At 43.9% G+C, this 20,641-nt stretch overlaps 1 protein-coding gene across 1 annotated transcript in view; it reads right to left on the bottom strand.

Annotated features, from left to right (window-relative positions):
- The window catches only part of OLFML2B (olfactomedin like 2B), a 208,348-nt gene that overhangs the window by 124,415 nt on the left and 63,292 nt on the right, over window positions 1-20,641 (bottom strand). Inside the window, exon 2 of the mRNA XM_088459049.1 lies at window positions 2,685-2,948. Within this exon, the coding sequence (XP_088315175.1) occupies window positions 2,685-2,948 (264 nt within the window). The remainder of the gene's footprint in view (window positions 1-2,684; window positions 2,949-20,641) is intronic.

The following is a 20,641-nucleotide window of genomic DNA, read 5'->3' as shown; positions in this document are numbered from 1 at the left end:
ATATGACTGGAAGAGGCCAAATCAGTACTCCGCTGTCTGCCCTGCCCAGCATCTTCTGACTTACTTACCTTTGTCCTTGAAGAAGGCTCCGAGTACTTCCTTCTGACTTCTCTTCTAATCCCCCAGCAGATGCTGCTCCTCCATTATCGCGGCTCCTCCGACCTCTCCCCTCAGCGGCGCTGCGTGACATCACGACGTCACGAACGCTGACTACAGTACAAAAAAAACTTTATTGTGCATAGGGGCCGGCAGGTCTCTATGTGTCCGGCTGTAGAGTGCAGGAGCGGCCCGAGCGGGCGCTGCATCATTTACTTAATGAGGACCAAGTCTGCGGCCAGTAGCAGCGGCTGGGCCTCCTTTAGTTCAAGGGGTAGTGCGGGACTGCTGCTGGTTGTGCCCGAGTGGTAGGAGCCGGCGCGCCCCCCCCCTGTTCTGCCAGGGCCCTGCTGCAATTCTGCATGAGGGGCCGATGGTACGCGATGATTTATGGAGGTTTGAAAGGTATTACAGATGTGAGATAGTGGTAGTGGGCAGTGAGCGTATCTATGCTGGCAGTGCGACGGCATTGTGACTGCAATCAGCATATTTTTGCAGCTGACCTGTGTGCGATTATGGAGCTGCGTTCGTAATATCGATCTTTAATGAATCAGGCACTAAATACAGACATGGCGATCCCGCATTGATCAAAAAGATCGATTTAAGACTGTCTGTTGGCCAACTCTATTGTATACAGTAAGACTACAGTGATATCATTCAGGGTGAGTTATATCAGTGGCGGATCGAGGGGGAAGGGGCGATTGGAGCGATTGCCCCCCCTAGCAAAGTCCGTCCCTGCAGTCCTGCACGATGCATGTTAGATCCCTGGCTCAGTCTGGCTTGTGATGGAGCTTAGCCCTTAGCCCAGCTCCAGGAGCTGACTGCATGCAGGAATTACATTCTGTACACTGCAGTCCTCCCCTGCCACCGCAGAGCGAGTTAAATCTACAGAGACGGATCAGCCTGCATGATTTATTAGGCTGTTATGTGAACGGAGGAGCTCCGCGGTGGTAGGGGAGGACTGCAGTGTACAGAAAGTAATTCTTGCATGCAGTCAGCTCCTGGAGCTGGGCTAAGGGCTAAAGGGGTCATTCAGACCCGCTCGCGAGCGGCAGTACGCTCGCAAGCGGGTCGATGTTCCCCACTGCGCATGCGCACGACGGAGGGAGCTCCGTCGTGCGTATGCGCGAGACCCGGACTGCGATAGCCAAGCCGTCGCTCCGGGTCTCGCACCAATGGGAACGCCTACCGTCTGAAGCCGGCCCCACTGACATCACTAGTGAAGTCAATGGGAGTGATTTTGGCTCTGATAGAGCCAAAATCACTCCAGGGCTTGTGGCAGCGAGACCCTACCGCAGTGTCTCCGTCGCAAGCCCGATGGTCGCGATGGTCAAGACCATCGCGACCATCATCATGGGCGCTCGCTATAGTTGTGGGTGGTAACCCACAGCTATGCGAGCGTCCATGAGGACGCTCCAAAAAAAGGTAGGAGGGCCCTGATTCAGAGCGAGCGCTCTGGTCAGAGCGTTCAGCTCTGAATCAGGCCCTAAGCTCCATCACAAGCCAGACCGAGCCAGGGGTGAGGGGCTGCAGAACATTCAGCTCATGGAGCCGCTGAGGCTGAGCTGTAGTACAGAGATCTCTAATAACAGTCAGCAGAAGCAGGGGTGATCCTGTCCCCTCTCTCTCTCTCTCTCTCTCTGGCCACACTACACTATGCCCTCTCAAGTCTGCACATTAAGCAATATGTTCACCCTGCTCTGCCTCACCCAGGTAAGTGGCTGCAGATTTGGGCACCCAGCTGGGACTGAAAAATGACTATTGGCACCTTCCTGTGTCTACTTTAAGCAGGTTTTAGTGCTGTTTGTCCTGGGCATTGTGCAGGGGGAACTTCCTGCACGTGTTTGATATCCTATAGAAATCTATGGACTTCCTTCAGCAGAAATCTCCAGAGAAAGGGATCCTTCTGATGCCTTTTTCCCCCTGTATGCGTTAGCCCACGGGCAAAAACACAGCAAGCATGGGACAGCTGTTATCGGAACAGTTGTCCCATGAGTAAGTAATCATGCCAATATACATACGGTAAGGGGTGGGATGTACATGATACATCCTGTCTACAGTGGCTGCATAAATATATATCAGCTTTTTATCTGCAAGTGCAACAAAAAGGAATAAAAAATATAGAAATTGTAATAATCTATATGACCACCAAAATAAAAATAATAATAAAAAACACAGGTAAAGGGGAGGAGTTGGGACCAGAAAGGGGAGGTGCCAGGACAGGATTCGCGATAAATTATAAAAATCGCCCCCCTAAAAGAAAAGTCTAGATCCGCCCCTGAGTTGTATGCACTGAAGTACAGGTTCCCAGCACATGCACTGGAGACCTGAGATCTCAGCCAGCTTCCTGTGCTGAGAGGAGGAAGTGAGCACAGAAGGGGTCATTCTCCTGCCACCAAGGTGCATTTCATACTTGCCGTAAATTGGTAATAGGGCCCCTTTCTGTGAAATTTTGACCAAATGTCTTGAAGTGGCTACAACACTTGTGATGAAGAACAACATTTAACATACAGTTCTCCAAGTGTATAAAATGATAGATAAAATGTGTAAAATAATTTGTATGTTGATATGGAAAACAAATTTTTTACCTTGAAGCCATTCTTCTCTGTTTCTCGAAGCTTCTTCAGCCGAAACTCTCCCTCACAAGGATTTAGGGCAGATGGTGGTGCAACACAGGCACACTTACAGTCTGGGCCAGATGTAATGGTCTCCACGGTATAGAAGTCCTCTGGCAGTGAATGGCCATTGTTAGTTCTTTGACATGAGTCTCTATTCAGTGGCTTCACAACACACTTACACTTACAGTTGGTTCCCTCTGATATGGCTTTCACCTTGTCGTAGTCGCCCAGCAACTGTGAGACAAAAAGCAGAAGTATAAAAGACAATTCTGGTATATAAAAAAAATTAGTTTAGCAGTATAGAAATTGTACTTTATACATTATATTGAAAACAAAACTTAAAAATGCAAATAAACTTTAAGCTAAAATCAACAAAAGAAGATGTTTCATACTAAAGTGGGGTGTCCATATATTTAAAATGCAGCACCCACTAATTACAAAATGGAGAGGTTATGTAATTGCTATTTCTGTTAATCTAGTTTTTAGAAAGGATCTCATTTGTCAAAGGGACATATTCACTAAATATCGGGATTTAGTCCCGATAATTACAATTTCTTATCGACCGCTATCTGCGGCAATAAGAAATAAAGTTTTTCTTGAATGTACCAATATACACATAGTGGGACAAGGGCTCCTTAGCGTAAAAGCAGTCGGTGCTGTTCTGCGCATGTGCGGCCTGCTGGCCACTGATGTACGGTATCCATTGCCGGGGAGGGTTCCAGAGGAATCCTCTCCCACTCATTTTTGCTAATTAGTAGCCCATAGGCTACTATAGTGTAACGCCATCTGGAGATGGCGTTTTTCTCTTGGGGGAGAACTCCCGAATGCTTGGTAAATCTGACAGCTTCACAGCACCCTTAGAAGCCTATGGGGACTGTGGCTGTTGTCTGGAAAGGAGGGACTGCAGCCGATATCAGAGATATCTGCTGTGGTCCCTCCTTTATACATACGGGGGATCCTTAACATTTGTGGGTATACCGCAAATATAATTTCATAGATAGGCCCCATAGGAATAGTGAATAACCTACTAGGTAATTGCAACACCTCTCTAAGGTTTGGGAGGTGCTAGTTAATTAGCAAAGTAAAGTTAACATAACTAGTCTAAAACATAAATGTGTTACATGCAAAGGAGTGTGCTTCCTGTGATCTCAGCAGTCTCACATTGCTAGTAGTGAATTTTAAGAGCCTAAAGAAAAGAAACTGTGTCACATTATTAGTCAGTTAGGGCAGAGGTTCTCAAACTCAGTCCTCAAGGCACCCTAACAGTCCAGGTTTTAAGGATATGAATGCTTTTCCGCAGGTGACTTAGGGGGAAATTTAATAAAGCTTGGTGAGAGATAAAATTGGAGATAAATAGCACCAAACAATCAGCTCCTAACTGTCATTTTTCAAACACAGAGCCATATTCAAGTAGAGCGGACCCGCAATACTTTTCTGCCTCCCAGACTTTTCGCCTACATCGCGTGTTTTGTAGGTGGAAAAGTATCACGTGTGTGCCCGCTTTACCCAGTATTCAATTTGAAGGTACGCGAAAACGGGACCCGGCGAAACTTGAACAGGCAGAAAGTACTGTCAGGTTTAGGGAAATCAGCCTGACACCCCCCAAAAGATGCTCTGACATGGGGGTTAGCTATGGTTACCCCCGATTTGGCTTGCTGAAGGTATTTGGTGTTTTTAAACAGGCTCAATAGCTGCTAAATAGCGTTTTTGTATAAGTGGTGCAGAATAGTATTCAGGAGTTTTTTTTGCTTAAAATAACTTATCCCAGCAAATTTGTGGTACTTGAAAATGGGGGTCAGCATATTTAAAAGTTGCTAAAGTTAAGTTGAAAAAAGCATGAAAAATCCACCTGCCACAAGCACCTGCAATCAAAAAAACACTTGGGGCATACTTGGGGACCTCCCCAGAGTCAAGTTCACTAGTTTTTAGCTTTGTCCCCCAACATTTTTTTTTTATGCCCCCAAATTCAAAGTAATTTTTTGGGGTGTTCTTAAGTGTTTTTTTTTATTTTTTTATACAGTTTACCTTTGTCTGTCTGAAGGCTGCACGGGGGTTACCGCAATGTTGCACCCCAAAACCCCAATTCTGCACTTTTTTCCGCCTCTTATTCATAGGCGAAACTTTTCCACCTACTACATTGCATTGACTTTCCGCCTTGGCGGAAAGTCTTCCAAATTGAATATGGAGCAAAGTCAAAACATTCGAAAATGACGTCATCAGCGAAAAGTTTCCGCCAAAACCACGTGGAAACGGCTTTTCGCCTCAAATTGAATACGGCCCACAGTCTGTAAAGTGACAGTTAAGAGCTGATTGGTTGGTGCTATTTATCTCCAAATTTATCTCTCTTCAAGCTTTATTAAATCTCCCCCTATATTAGTACCTCAGTCAATTTGATTTAATCACCTGTGCTCAACCATGGATAACTCTAAATCCTTGACTGTTGGGGTGCCTTGAGGACAGCATTTAGGAACCTCTGAGTTAGGGATTATCCACAGTGACCTCATGTTGCATTGATGCATGGTGTTGCCGTCACAACATAAGTGCCAGAGGAGGCTTGTTCTGATAGGTGGAGCACAGCACAAGTGGTCAGCTCTAAGTGTCTGCCTCCATAATAGCTCTGATGTGTCCTAACTAATTCAAGAAAGCCAGTGATCTTTCCTCAACTCTGTTATCTGCACTCCGGGGGTAAATTTACTAAAGTGAGAGTTTTTAGAAGTGGAGATGTTGCCCATAGCAACCAATCAGATTCTAGCTATTATCTTCTAGAAGGTGCTAGTTAAATGTTAAGTAGAATCTGATTGGTTGCTATGGGCAACATCGCCACTTCTAAAAACTCTCACTTGACTAAATTTACTCCCAGTAGTCAGACTTGTTATATCCTTGCAGAGGTTCCATATTTACAAGATCTAGAATCCTTCACCTGAATGTCCAGTTCCAACAACTGGAGAAACAGCTGCCCAGTGAATGTAAGTGAAATTTACTGAAAATGTGTGCCAGTAAATGCTTTAAGATATTGTTTTTAGGGATAGCTTTTATGGTATTTTAGACATGAGACTATATGTAAGGGTCAAAAGCATTGGGCTATATACTGGACAAGGTATTGGATGCTGTTCTGTAAATTGGACATAGAGGTCTTTAACCAGGCCTGATTCTGGTCTCATAAATGAACACTTAGAGAACGCCATGCATATTTTTACCCTTTTTCCTAATTTGAGTTTTAATCCTTCACTGTTTTTCTTTGGGATATGGCTAGATTTTATAAACTAGCAATCAGAATGTGAATATAGTTAGTGGAACATTTTTAATCCACCTGTCCATACAGTACTTTAAATGCTTGAACAGAAGAAAAAATTCCAAAAGCATGAGTCAGTGGTCTGTTGGCCTCATTTACAATATGAACTTGACGCACATCGCTGATGTTTGGTTTTTCATTGCCGTGTTTAGGTGGCACTTCCTCAGCACATTGGGATGCACACCTACTTTCTGCCCTTGGGAAACAACTCTTCAAACTAGAGATGCACCTACAGCAGTAGTGCAGACAGCAGGATCTGAAGAGGGTACATATCAGAAGTTCGACCTCCTACCACTTTTATTAATAGTCTAATTTATGGCTTCAATTCATCATGAAAGTAAATGTTATTATATTTTGCACTTTTATATGTTTGAAGCTTTGTATTACATTGAGCAAATTGCCCCTAGAAACATATGTCTGTACTTAACTGGAAGATGTAAAGGATATGATGAAACTCCATCTAATCCAGTTTAGAGCTGGTAAGAAAATGTAAGCTCCTTTGTTAATTAGAAAGGATTGTACACCTTCCGCAGACAGGAACTTCTTTAAACCTTTACCATCCTCACCAATTCATCTCATTTAGGGCCCTATTTACTACAATCCATATTTAAAATGCAGTTGTAGTGTGATATTTTTCCTAAATACGCATTGCAAATTTAGGAAATAAAATAGGGATTTATTAAAAATTCCTTGCAGGGACAGAACTTGCAATAAAACTCTGTCCCTGCGAATCCCCTCCGCAATCTTTTCACTGTATTTTAAAAAAAAAATATACAGTGACCGTCCCCACCTGCGACCGCCCCCCAATTACCGCCCCCCCTTACTTTCACTTACATCCGGTGATCTCTGCTCCAGTGATGTCCTCTGGGGCTCCAGTCAGCTGATCTCCCATCCTGCACTGTAACTCCGGTCAGCTGTTCTATGCAGCATATGACCAGGGTCACAGTGCAGGAGCCGGGAGACCAGCTGACCGGAGCCCTGGAGGACATCACTGGAGCAGCGATCACCTGGATGCAGGTAAGTTTTTATTTATTTTTTTATCCAGTGATCAGCTTGTGGTCTGTTTAGACCACACAGCTAATCACTGGGACCTGGCTCTGCTCTGCCTGTTAGAGCAGAGCAGGAGTCGGGGAACCGAGGGAAACCCTGGAAACCCCATCTCCAGGTGGCGTTACTATCACAGGGCTTCCCCCTGTATTTTTTCACAGTACATTTTTTGTAACTTTGGCCAGATCACATTTCTAATTTACACTTATAGGAAATGATATCTGCTTACTAAAAATAGATTCTACTCCAATTGCCCTTTAGTAAATTTATGTGAAACTAAATAATGTGAAAAGGGTGTGAAAACACCCTTTTTCACTTTACTGTAGTAAAAATAATGTTAATAAATAGAGCCCTTAATATTAAAATTTTTTTACCAGTGCATCTGCTAGCCTAGGTGCCTTCACTGCACTCAACCACTCCCACTGACATCTGCTGCTCTGGAAATTCCACTATGTTGCAATAGAAATAGGCAGGGTCGCCATCAGGGGTGGGGCTGCTGTGACTAGAGTCCCTGGCCTGGACACTAGCAGAACGGGAGGGGGCCCGCGCCCGTTCCTACCACCACTGCACAGCCCGCATTAGCTCCCCGCCATGGATTGATTCCTCATCCCCTCCAGCTCTGCCCGCAACCACCCCGATACACTTTTGGAGGAGGCAGGGCCTAATGATGCGAGGTGCCCACCCCCATTACAAACCTGCTGTTGAATCACCAGTGTGTAAGTAATAATTATGTATGTGTTTTAGCATGTCTATGTATGTGTCTGTGGGCCTGATTCAGACCCGCTCGCAAGCGCTATGTGCTCGCAAGTGGGTCAATGTTAGGCCACTGCGCATGTGCACGCCGGAGCCGGCTTCGACGTGCGCGAGACCCGGCTAGCGACGGGCGCTCCGGGTCTCGCACCAAAAGGGGGCAGCTGTCGATTTTGATCGACAGCTCGCACCGTTTTGGAGGCGTGGTGTGGGGGTGGCTTCACAAACGGAGGCGTTCCCATGCGAACCAGATCTATTAGAGCCAGAAGCTCTCTTGGGCTTGTGGCCACAAGACCCTACCACAAGGGTCTCATCGCAAGCCCTGATGGTCGCGATGGTCTTGATGTTTTAGTGTGGATATATGTGTATATACCTTAAGGTTCCCAGACACGGTGCGATGCACCGTATAGGGCGACTGCTGATCCGTCGGCAGATGGATCGTGCTGTCACCGCTGGCAATCGTGCGGTCCCCGCAGACCGCACGATATGCTGGCTCCCCCCTCCTTCATCTGAATGGGACCGTACATCGCATCCCAGATCAGATGAACATGCAAGAAGACCTGGGGATGCGAGTTACGACCCCGCGGGAGCGCGCAGCACGATATCAGGTACGATATCATGCCCATACACGGCATGATATAGCACCTATATCATGCCGATGCATCAGATCGGCACGTATATCGTGTATGTATGTATGTATGTATGTATGTGTTAGTGTGTATATATGTGTACATGTGTTAATGTGTATATATGTGAGTTATATATAATATATACATGTTAGCTATATACTGTATATATTATATATATATATATGTGTGTGTGCTTAATATATATGTATATATATATATATTTATATATATATATATATATATAGTAAATATTAGAACCCCCCCTCCAGAAAATCCTGCCTTTGACCATGCTTTTGTTTAAATATAATATAATATAGGGCTCTGCCTATTTTGTCAGTCCTGGGCCCCACAATTTCTGATGGCAGCCCTGGAAATAGGTGCAATTATGAGGCATGTAGTGCCTTCCCTTTATATATGAAAAGGATGTTTTCCATAGCACAGGGTAATAGTCACCCAGCACAGATGCAAAATGGACAGCACAGATGGCATAGTGGTTAACTTTACTGCCTCAAAGCACTGAGGTCTTGGGTTTGCTTTCCACAAAGGCTCTTTCTTTGTGGAGTTTGCATGTTCTCCCCATGTTTGTGTGGGTTTCCTCCCACAATACATAAACATACTGACAAAAAATTAACCCAAGTGTATATGTCGTAGCAAATGTAGATTGTATGCTGCACTGGGGCAGGGACTGATGTGAATGTCTAAATATTCTCTGTAGTCTATATAATAATTGTTAATAAATAAAATATTGTCTGCAGATCACCAGACAATAGCCTTTAGGGGACTACATTACTTGAAAGAGGGGAGTCCCCTCTTTTAAATGTGGTACCACTGAATTTATGGAAGCCAGGCTGGAGGAGATCTTTCCCTATCATTTTTCTGCAGAATAGAGGTTAATGTCTGGTTATCCCATTTATTTATATTTAAAAAGAGAGACTCTACTCTTTTTTTGAAAGTCCCTCTCCCCCCCATCTTTCTAGTTGCCCTGGTTGGGGAGATATAGGGCTCTATTTATTAACATTATTTTTACAAAAATAAAGTGAAAAAGGGTGTTTTCACACCCTTTTCACATTATTTTAGTTTCACCTGTAGTTGGAGTAGAATTAGTAAAATTCTACTCCAACCCCTAGTATCACTTATTTTTAGTAAAGCAGATCGCATTTCCCATAATTGTAATGGGAAATGTGATCCGACCATAGTTACTAAAAATAAATTGTAAAATAATACCGGGGGAAGCCCTGTGATAATAACGCCACCTGGAGGTGGCGTTATCCAGGGTCTCCCCCGGTTACCGAGCTCCCACTCTGCTCTAACGGGGAGAGCAGAGCCGGGAGCCGGTACCAGTAATCAGCTATGTGGTCTAAGCAGACCGCAAGCTGATTGCTGTAAAAAAAAGAAAAAAAAAATTAAACATTTTTTTTTTTACTTACCTGAATCCAGGGACCAGTGATCGGGCCTCCGGTGATGGCTCCTCTCCGGTCAGCTGGTCTCCCACAGTGCACTGCTGCCCGGTCATCAGGTGATCGGGCCCCAGTGCAGTATGGGAGATCACCTGATCGGGAAGCCCGGAGAAGATCACCGGAGGCCAGGAGGATGCAGGTAAGTGTAATGAAGGGAGGGGGGGGGTCACAGGGGGGGTCTGCGATCGTGGGGGGCGGGGCTTAGTGCCTGGGGGCGGGGCTTAGCATCGGTGGGGTGTAGTAGCGGTGGTCGGTCGGCGCATGCGCGGGCTCTTAGTCGTGGTATTTTTTCCGAAAATACTGCGACTAGATTGCGGATGGGATCCGCAGGGACAGAGCTTTATCGCAAGCTCTGTCCCTGCAAGGGATTTATAGTAAATCCCTGTGATATTGCCTGAATTCGCAATGCGAATTCACTCGGTAATATCACACTACAATCCGCATTCAATATGCGGATTGTAGTAAATAGAAAAGTACCATTAGGCATTTGTGAATTTGGCAGGATACTTAAACTGCTATTTCAGCATTATTTAATGAAGTAAATAAAAGTAAATGGCTATATTGCAGTGGTTCCCAGATGTGGTCCTCAAGGCTCCCCAACAGTTCAGGTTTTAGAGATATCCATGGTTAAGCACAGGTGAATAAATCAAATTGACTGAGTTACTATAATTAACCACTTAACTGACAAATTCTTTTTCCAAAAACCGCTCCAAAATTGTCGGTTTCTTTTATGATTGAATTAGGTCAAGAACATAATTTTAAACTTATCCATCACTATTTTATTTGAAAAAATATATATTTTTTTAAAACACAGTATACCATAAAAATAGCAATTTTTATGTTATACTGTAGTGATGGCCATTGACAGCTGTACCATCGATGGTTTATTCATCGTTAGAAGCCATCAATTGTTTAGCGATTGGTCGAGGAGATCTGTGTAGAACACAACTGCCGATGTTTCCTAAACATCGATTGAGGGTTGCCATTGATGGTGCAACATTGATGCCCACCAGCAATGGCAAACCACTTGTTTTCAGTCAGACCAACGACGGTTTACAAACCTTCAATGGTCGGTTGCCGTCCCTAATCAGAGGCTCTGCGATATCATATATATATATATATATATATATATATAAAACTGCTCTTGCTTACACACACACACGCACACATATACATATATATAAATATATATATACACACACATTATATATATATATAAACATAGATAGATACTTTTCGTGTCTATACACATACATATATATATATATATACACATATGCGCCTAATCTGCCGTGTGTGATTCGTTTATTCTGGAGTGCCGCCATGTTGATTACACATAGATATATATATATATATATATATATATATACTCGTGTGTTTAAGTATATTTATATATATATAGATAGATACACATTTTTATATATATATATATATATATATATATTATGGCCTGACCCTTATAAAAATGGGCATCATGGGGGAGGAGGAGGAGGAGGAGGAGGAGGAGGAGCAGCTGAGGCCGGAGGCAGTGGCCCAGATACCTAGAACAGTGGCGACTACCAGAGCCGCCGCTGTTGTCTCTACACATTCAGTGATCACTATGTGATCACTAGCCACCTAGTGGTCATTTCTGACTGGTCGTATCAGATACGACCATGTCAGGGAAAGCCCAGTCTGGTATGGTCGTATCTGATACGACCGTGCCAGGCAAGTGGTTAAGTCATCTGTGTTCAACCATGGAAACCTCTAAAACAGTGACGTGCAGTGAGGTCAATGGCTGGGAAGGCACACATGGAGATGGGTCTGAGTACTGGGAGCCTGAGTAGATGAAGCTTGAAGGCTACTGGATTCACCCAAGCAATGATGCAAACAGAACCAATACATTTCGGACAAATTTCTGAGTAGGTTGGCAAAGCTTGATGTTTTTGGTAGAGAGCCAAACCAAATCACTCTTCCTGAATATACATGACCCCTGATGCTTGTCAGCTGACTTCTTGGAGTGGAGAGAAACTTTACAAAGACTTTGATGTACCTTGCTCCAAATGCGATGGAGACGAGAAACATAAGGTGAATCAGGCACATTGGAGAAACTGGAATCAAACGAATTAGCTCTGGGATGTTGACAGTTACACAAAAGAAAGGAGAGACTGAAGATGCTGAGTTGTTAAAAGCAAACTCCGCAAGAGACAGATGAGAAACCCAGTCGTTATGGCATATGGAGACATAGCAGCGTAAATATTGTTTCAGAGATTGGTTGGCGTGTTCCATTTGCCCATTGGATTGAGGATGATATCCTGAAGAAAGGCTGATGCCTAAAGAGGAACAGAAGGCTCTCCAGAACTGTGCAACAAATTGTGTTCTACTATCCGACACTATGTCCACAGGCAATCCATGCAGGCAAAAGATATGCTGGAGGAACAGCCCAGAGAGTTCTTAGGCCGTAGGCAATTTAGATAAGGGAATAAAGTGTGTTATTTTGCTGAAGCGGTCGACAACTGTCCAGATAACGGATCATCGAGCAGAAACTGGGAGATCGACAATAAAGTCCATGGCAATGTGGGTCCAAGGTCTCTTAGGTATAGAGACAGGAAGTAACAGACATGAAAGGGCTGTCTGAGGAGTCTTATTTCGGGCACAAACCTCACATGCTAGGACGAACTCGCGGACATATTTGGATAGAGAAAGCCACCAAACCGAGCAGGATAGTAACTCCAGAATCTTGCTGATGCCAGGATGACCAAAAGCTCATCGACAGTGGAAGTCCAACAATACTGACCTTCTGAACCTTTCCGGAATGAACAAAAGATCAGGAGGTTTGTCCGATGGAGTTTCCGACTGACTGGCCTGAATGAGCTCAGCCAAATTCCAGGTGAGAGCAAAATGAATGTGAGAATTAGGAACAATAGGTTCATCGGAGATAGTAGTTTGTTGAACCGGAACAAAGCTTCTGGAAAGCGCATCAGCCTTAATGTTTCTTGTTCCAGGATGGAAGGATATGATGTATTTAAATCGAGTGAAAAACAACGCTCAACGTGCCTGTCTGGAGTTCAATCTTTTAGCAGACTCGATGTATGATAAGTTCTTATGGTCAATAAGAACAGTAACTTGATGCTTGGCTCCTTCCAGCCAGTGCCTCCAGTCCTCTAATGCCCATTTAATAGCGAGTAACTCCCAATTATCCACATCGTAATTACATTCCGCAGTGGTGAATTTATGAGAGAAAAAAGCACAGGGGTGCAATTTGCTATCAAGAGTATCCTTTTGGGACAACACAGCTCTGGCTCCAACCTCAAAAGCATCTACTTCTAGGATGAACGGCAGATCTGGATTAGGATGATGGAGAACAGGAGCATGTGTAAAAGATCTTCAAAGGTTTGAATCACTTTGGATGACCAGTTGAAGATGTCAGCTCCTTTTTTGGTCAACTCCACAATGGGTGCCACAATAGTAGAGAATGAATTGATGAATCTCCGGTAATAGCGAAACCGAGGAATCGCTGACTAGCTTTAAGGGTAGTTGGCTGGACCCATTCCAGAATCGCTTTGATCTTATCAGGATCCATAGAAAATCCCTGGGAGGATATAATGTAGTCTAGGAAAGAGATTTGAGTGATGTTGAAATCGCACTTCTCCAATTCAGCGAAAGATGGTTTTCTCGCACATTTTTACAATACCTGGTGAACATGTTGATGGTGTTGATTCAACGACTGCGAATAAATTAGATTTCGTCAAGGTATACAACCACAAAAACTCCCATGAATTCACAAATAACAGCGTTAAAAAGATCTTGGAAGACTGCTGGGGCATTGGAAAGTCAATACGGCATAATCCGGATCAAGTTGTAGGCTCCCTGAAGGTCGATTTTTGAGAAGATAGTGGCTTGACATAGCTGATCAAAAAGGACCAAAATGAGTGGTAATGGGTAGGAATTCTTGATGGTTATATGATTGAGGCCCCTGAAGTCGATGCGAGGACGGAGGGAACTGTCCTTCTTTTCTACAAGGAAAAAACCAGCCCCGACTGGAGACTTGGATGGACGGATAAAAACCTTTAGCCAATGCATTCTCGATGCATTCTTCCATAGCTTTATTTTCGGGAATAGACAGAAAATACAACCGACCTTTTGCTAACTTAGCATCAGGGACCAATTTGATGGCACAATCATACGGACGATGAGGTGGAAGAACATCAACTATTTGTTTAGAGAATACATCAGAAAAATCCTGATATTGGACAGGTATACTGTAGCTGAAGGTGTTTTAAGTACAGCAGGTTGAACCATCCAAATAGTTATGGTGAGACATCGAGAATGGCACATAGGACTCCACTTTATTATTTCCCCAGAGGACCAATCAATAACGTGATTATGTTCCCTAAGCCAAGAAAGACCAAGAACCATGGGCGCAAGGGGACACTGGAGAAGGTAGAAAGAGATGACTTATGAATGTAGAAGACCGATGGACAAATGAATCGGAGGTGACTTGAATTTGATGAAACCATTGGCGACCAATCCTCCATCCAGTCTGCAAATGGGAATGTGTTGATCCAAGGGAACAGCTTAAAGACCCAGAGATTTAAAGAAAAAGATATCCATAAAATTACCAGCTGCACTGCTATCCAAAAATGTGGAAGTGGCCACAGTAGAATTGGAAAGCTGAATAACAGCAGGAACAAGAACGGAATTCTTAGAGGAGACTGGAACCAGGCCTAAATGTAACTCCTTCCGGACATTTAGGCCTTTCATTTTACTAGTTTGTGTAGACAGTTGTTCAAAGAATGTCCCTTGTCTCCACAGTACATACAGAGACTTTGGGCACGCCTCCTACGCCTCTCTTCAGGTGGTAAGCGAAAGGCACCAATTTTCATGGGTTCCTCCTGATCTGAAAATGGAACCCAGGTGGGAGACTGAGGAGACCTTGTAGGAAGATTTAGCTCTCGTCTTTGTTACCGGAGATGACGATCAATGCAGATAGTTAATTGCATGAGAGCATCTAAAGATTCAGTAGGAGGATGCTGGACAAGAATATCTTTAATAGCTTCTGAGAGCCCAAGACAGAATTGGCTGCATAATGTTGGATTATTCCAACCAGAGTCAACTGCCCACCTACAAATTTTTTGTCCTTGTCTGAGGGAGCGCAGTTTTGACTCAGCCAAGGCAGTTCTATCTGGATCATCATACAAGATTCCCAAATTGGTAAAAAAGCATTAACTGACTGAAGAGCCACATGTATTGAGGGTAAGCCAATGCCAAATCTGCGGGTCTCCTTGGAGCAAGGATATAAGCAATCCTACCTGCTGAGACTCCAGAAGAAACGGGTCGTAATCTGAAATTAAGTTTACAACTTTCATGAAAGTTGAGAAACTGATTGTGATCTCCAGAAAACTGATCAGGCAGGTTCATCTCAGGTTCGTTGAGGCCACTAGGAGCTGCTGTGGCACAGACATCCTCTACTCGAAGAGTAAGCTCTTGAACCTTTTGAGTGAGCACTTTTGAGTCACAGAACCCTGAGCAGGGTTCTGTGACTGTTCCATCAGTCACAAATTTATATATATATATGTATATACAGTCATGTCCATAAATATTGGGACATTGACAGAATTTTCAGATTTTGGCCTCTATTCACCACCACAATGGTTTTAAAATGAAACAAACAAGATGTGCTTTAACTGCAGACTTTCAGATTTAATTTGAGGGTAATTACATCCAAATCGGGTAAACGGTGTAGGAATTACAACAGTTTCAATATGTGCCTCCCACTTTTTAAGGGGCCAAAAGTAATGGGACTATCAACTCAAAAGCTATTTCATGGACAGGTGTAGGCTATTCCCTCATTATTTCATTATCAATTAAGCAGGTAAAAGGTCTGGACTTGATTCTAGGTGTGACATTTGCATTTGGAATCAGTTGCTGTCAACTCTCAATATGAGGTCCAAAGAGCTGTCACTATCAGTGAAGCAAGCCATCATTAGGCTGAAAAATGAAAACAAACCCATCAGAGAGATTGCAAAAACATTAGGTGTGGCCAAATCAACTGTTTGGAACAATCTGAAAAAGAAAGAATGCACCGGAGAGCTCAGCAACACCAAAAGAACCGGAAGACCACGGAAAACAACTGTGGTGGATGACAAAATAATTATTTCCCTGGTGAAGAAAAACCCCTTCACAACAGTTGGCCAAATCAAGAACACTCTCCAGGAGGTAGATGTATATGTGTCAAAGTCAACAATCAAGAGAAGACTTCACAATAGTGAATATAGAGGGTTCACCACAAGATGCAAACCATTGGTGAGCCACAAAAACAGGAAGACCAGATTAGAGTTTGCCAAACAACATCTAAAAAAGCCATTACAGTTCTGGATCAACATCCTTTTGACAGATGAGACAAAGATCAACTTGTACCAGAGTGATGCGAAGAGAAGAGAAGGAAAGGAACTGCTCATGATCCAAAACATACCACCTCATCAGTGAAGCATGGTGGTGGTAGTGTCATGGCGTAGGCATGTATGGCTGCCAATGGAACTGGTTCCCTTGTATTTATTGATGATGTGACTGCTGACAAAAGGGTAATATGAGGTTGGAGAGACATAGGGAGGGACATGAGGCTATAGGGACATAGGAGGGGATGAGGCTGGAGAGACACAAGTGTGGCATAAGGCACAGGTGAAACATAAAACTGAAGAGACACTGAGGTGGCATGAGGCTGGAGAGACAAGGGGTGACATGAGGTCAAAGAGACACATGGGTGGCATAAGGCTGGAGAGACACAGGGTGACATGAGGTCAAAGAGACACATGGGTGGCATGAGGCCGAAGAGAGACAGGGTGACATGAGGTTGAAGAGACATGGGGTGACATGAGGCTGAAGAGACATGGGGTGACATGAGGCTGAAGAGACATGGGGTGACATGAGGCTGAAGAGACATGAGGTGACGAGGCTGGAAAGACATGAGGGTGGCATTAGACTGTGGAGACACATGGGGGACACATGAGACTGGAGAGACACAACTGGAGACAATAAGCAGGAGAGACTCTGGGGTATGAGGCTGGAGAGAAACAGATGGGGCATGATACTGGAGAGACACAGATAGGGCATGAGGCTTAAAAAGGCAAAGATTGAGCATGAGGCTGGAGAGACACAGATGCCATGAGACAATACAGAACATGGAGGGATGGGTCTTAAGAGACAGAAAGGGACTGAGGCAATATGACAGCCACAATAGCTAGAGAACTAGCATATGACTGGTCAAACATATTAATTAATATATAATATGTACAATAAGGTGTGCAATGTAGTTTAATTTTGCTGTAATATGATGCTAATAAATTACTAATATGTTATAGTTTTCACTTTCGTGGCATTTTTGTTTAACTGTTTGTGGCTAATATACATTACTGTTCCTGCACACTTAGATAAAATAAAACTTTTCTGTATATAATATATTGTAGATGTTTCAGTAAGCTTTTAAATTCCTTCCCAAATTAAAGCTTAATCCATACAGTCATAAACTTTGTGATAATAACACAATATGGCATGTCTTCCCAGGCAGTATAATATTTCTGCAAGTTTTACTAAAATAATAATCACTGGCTCCAATGGTTTTCAGTGTACTTGGAACCCTACATTGTCTTTTAGAGATTTGGCAATGTCTATAAATTGGTTAACCACATATTAACGTGCAGTGTTGTCTAAAAGGAATGAGGATGCTGAAGTCAGCATTTTGGGAACATTGGGTTTGAGTCAGACCCGCTCGCTAGATGCGTTCGCATGCTCCCAGCGTATGCAAATCCGGCACACACCCAGCAAGGCAGGCAATCGCACGGCAAGGCATTAGCACACCCACTATGTCTTGGCGTGCGATTGCTTTGTGTATGCAGATGCCCACCAGCCTGTCTTAAGACGCCCACTTGCGCACGTTATCTCCAGGAAGTGTATACAACCATCGGTACCATCGGATGCATATGCAGTGCTTGTGGTTGACTATACCCTACTGCGAGCACTTCAGTGTTAACTTCAACCAGGTAACGTGTTCTATGATGCTGCCTCTTAATTATGCATGCCTCTAAAATGGCATAAGACGTACCTCCACTCCTCTGTTTCTAGTGGCCAGTCCCTATCACCACCCACAAATGGCTTCTCCTGTCACTCATTCAGCCAAGAAGGTCTATGGGCGGTGAGAGTACGCTTCCCGATCGCTCGGACTGGTTCGCGCACTGCGATGTGTATGCATGCGCAGAATGCAAACATCGGAAGCCTGCGTGCGAGCGCTTCCTAGAGAGCGGGTCTGAATCGAGCCCACTGCTCTTTGCAAATAGGTGGAATCAAGCTCCTACTATAAGTCTGAATATACTTTTCATGTGACACAGCAATAATGGAGACCCACTTACAGGACTCCCATGAGCCTCTATATTCCCAGGAAGGTCCTGGGTTTGATTGATGGACATTTTTTTAACTGTATTTGAAGCTAGTGACACTTCAGATACGTTCCTCTCCATTTATTTGAACACATAGGGGTATTTATCAAAGTTCAATTTTGCATTCGATTTTATGTTCGATTTAACTCTTTCGAAATTGAATCAAATTGAATGTAGAAATCCCTGTCAAAATCCCACATTTACTAAAATTCGATTTTGGAAGCCTTTTCTAAATCAAATTCGATTTGGTTTGATTTTGAATAGTGATTTTTTGTTCGATTTTGCATGTTCGATTTTGCATTCCCATGTCCAAATCGAACACAAAATCAAATTTCAAATCCCCAAAACAATAGACCTGCTTCATGTCCAGGGATCCCTGGCCAGGGATGACTAGCAGTCAGTTATAATGCTTTGGACAGGGGACCCGGTGAAAGGGTACCCTGGCTGTGGCATTACACCCCCGCTAGAAAAAGTCCTGTGTTGGTTTTGAAAAATACCTACCGATGTTTAGCTGATGTTCGATTTTGAGTGGGATTCGGTTTTATGTTCGATTTGACATTTGGTTTGCCTTTAGTAAATCTCCAAAGGCAATATTGAATGAAAATCAAATGCAAATCGAATGTGAAATCAGACAAAACTCAAAATCGAACATTAGTAAATGTACCCCATAATCACTTTAGAAAATGACTGAAACAGACATGGAAAAGGAGGGCTGTCTCATATTCCATGCTCCTGGATGTTGTGTGAAAAAGAAAAGGCCTATAGCAAAAAAAGCATCTGTTTTGACATAGCAACTAAGGAATATACAGTATACAAAAATTGCCAAAACTTTTGTAACCCCCACATTCAGCATTTACCAGCAGGTGAAAGACAGGTTCATATTAGTATTGAATGGTGTTCCAGTTCCTGATAGAAGGTAGCTGTGTAACACACCTTGGGTGTTGAAAATTACATCTGCCAGTAATCTCAAGGTGAGAGGAGACCAGAAATGAGTAGGAATGGACATCAGCCATCTACTGTATGGTTAAAAACCATCAATGGTTTGCCACCGATGGCTTTGCCATTGATGGTGGAGATGCAATGGTTTTCCACCACCAATGGCAGACTGGGAGCTGATGATTCTCCCCAGAGCTAAACTGGAGGCACCTAACTTAGCCCTGCTGCCCTGTGGCCTGCTAAGCCCCTCCCCCAACATTGATTGGCCTGCAACCCACTGTGCATCTAAGCAGGGGTAATCATTGATGGGTGCAAACCATCAATGGTTCACTTTCGATGGTTTTTGTCATCTATGGTAATCACCAAAAGCACCATCGATGGTTAACTTACTTACCTTACTCTCTTTTTTATATAACAGCTACATAATGGGGGTAAGGTGTAAACAGGGAGATTGCTAGACTCTTCAGGGAGTCAGGGAGATTGCTACTATTTCAGAGAGTCTCCCTGACAATCAGGGAGAGTTGCCAAGTATATATATATATATATATATATATATATATAAACAAAAAGACCCATGAAGCTCCTTTCTCATGTGTTTCTCAAGTTCTCCTCTCTCACTGCCACATCCAGGGCCGGCTCCAGGGGTTGGAGCACCCTGGGCCGGCTCTCTCTAGTGTGCCCCTACATCGCGCGCGGTAGAAAAATGGGTGCGTGACCTAATTACCATAGCCACATGTACACTATTTATTCTACCCTCCCCTAGCCTAGTCCTCTATTTATAACAAGCAGCCTGCTCTGAATATCAAAGACTGAAAAACAGATAAAATCATGTAATGTTTGCAATTTAGAACCTTAATTCTGAACCGCTGGAAGATCAGACCTGCAACTTTGGCCGGATTTCTGGAGAACCGAACCGCACATCTCTACTTTAGGGGGTGGGGCTGATACATGTGATCAGTGTTTTGCATTGCTCATATGGGCCTGATTCAGCAAGGATCACAATTGCAATGTTGCATGCAAGCAGCTTTTCAATTGCGATCCTTGCAATAATGTAAATGCAGCAGTAGGTGCGACGGAGGTTGCAGGCTGCGATCACCATTGCGACCACTGGTGGTCGATTGTTGCGATGGTGGACGGCGCCGGGCCTCCAGGCAGCTGAGTAAGCCTCTGCTTACTCAGGCTGGCCGGCTTGCGAGCCCAAGACACGCAATCAGGCCCATGGTAAGTAACAGCAAGCAGGCTGCTCAGTCACATTTCTTCAGGAAATGATAAATTTAGAACTAATCTTAGATTACCGCCGCTTTACAGCATCGCTATCGCCATCTTTTAGATGGTGAGAGCGATGCGGGCCCCATTGCAGGCAGCCCAGCGGAGGACCACGCAAGGACGAGGACTTCGCTTGACT

This window comes from Taudactylus pleione, unplaced genomic scaffold (assembly GCF_031769625.1).
Source record: "Taudactylus pleione unplaced genomic scaffold, aTauple2 ptg000889l, whole genome shotgun sequence".
Lineage (NCBI taxonomy): Eukaryota > Metazoa > Chordata > Amphibia > Anura > Myobatrachidae > Taudactylus > Taudactylus pleione.
Note: the sequence above shows the minus strand (reverse complement) of the source record. Positions and strands in the feature narration are given on the sequence as shown.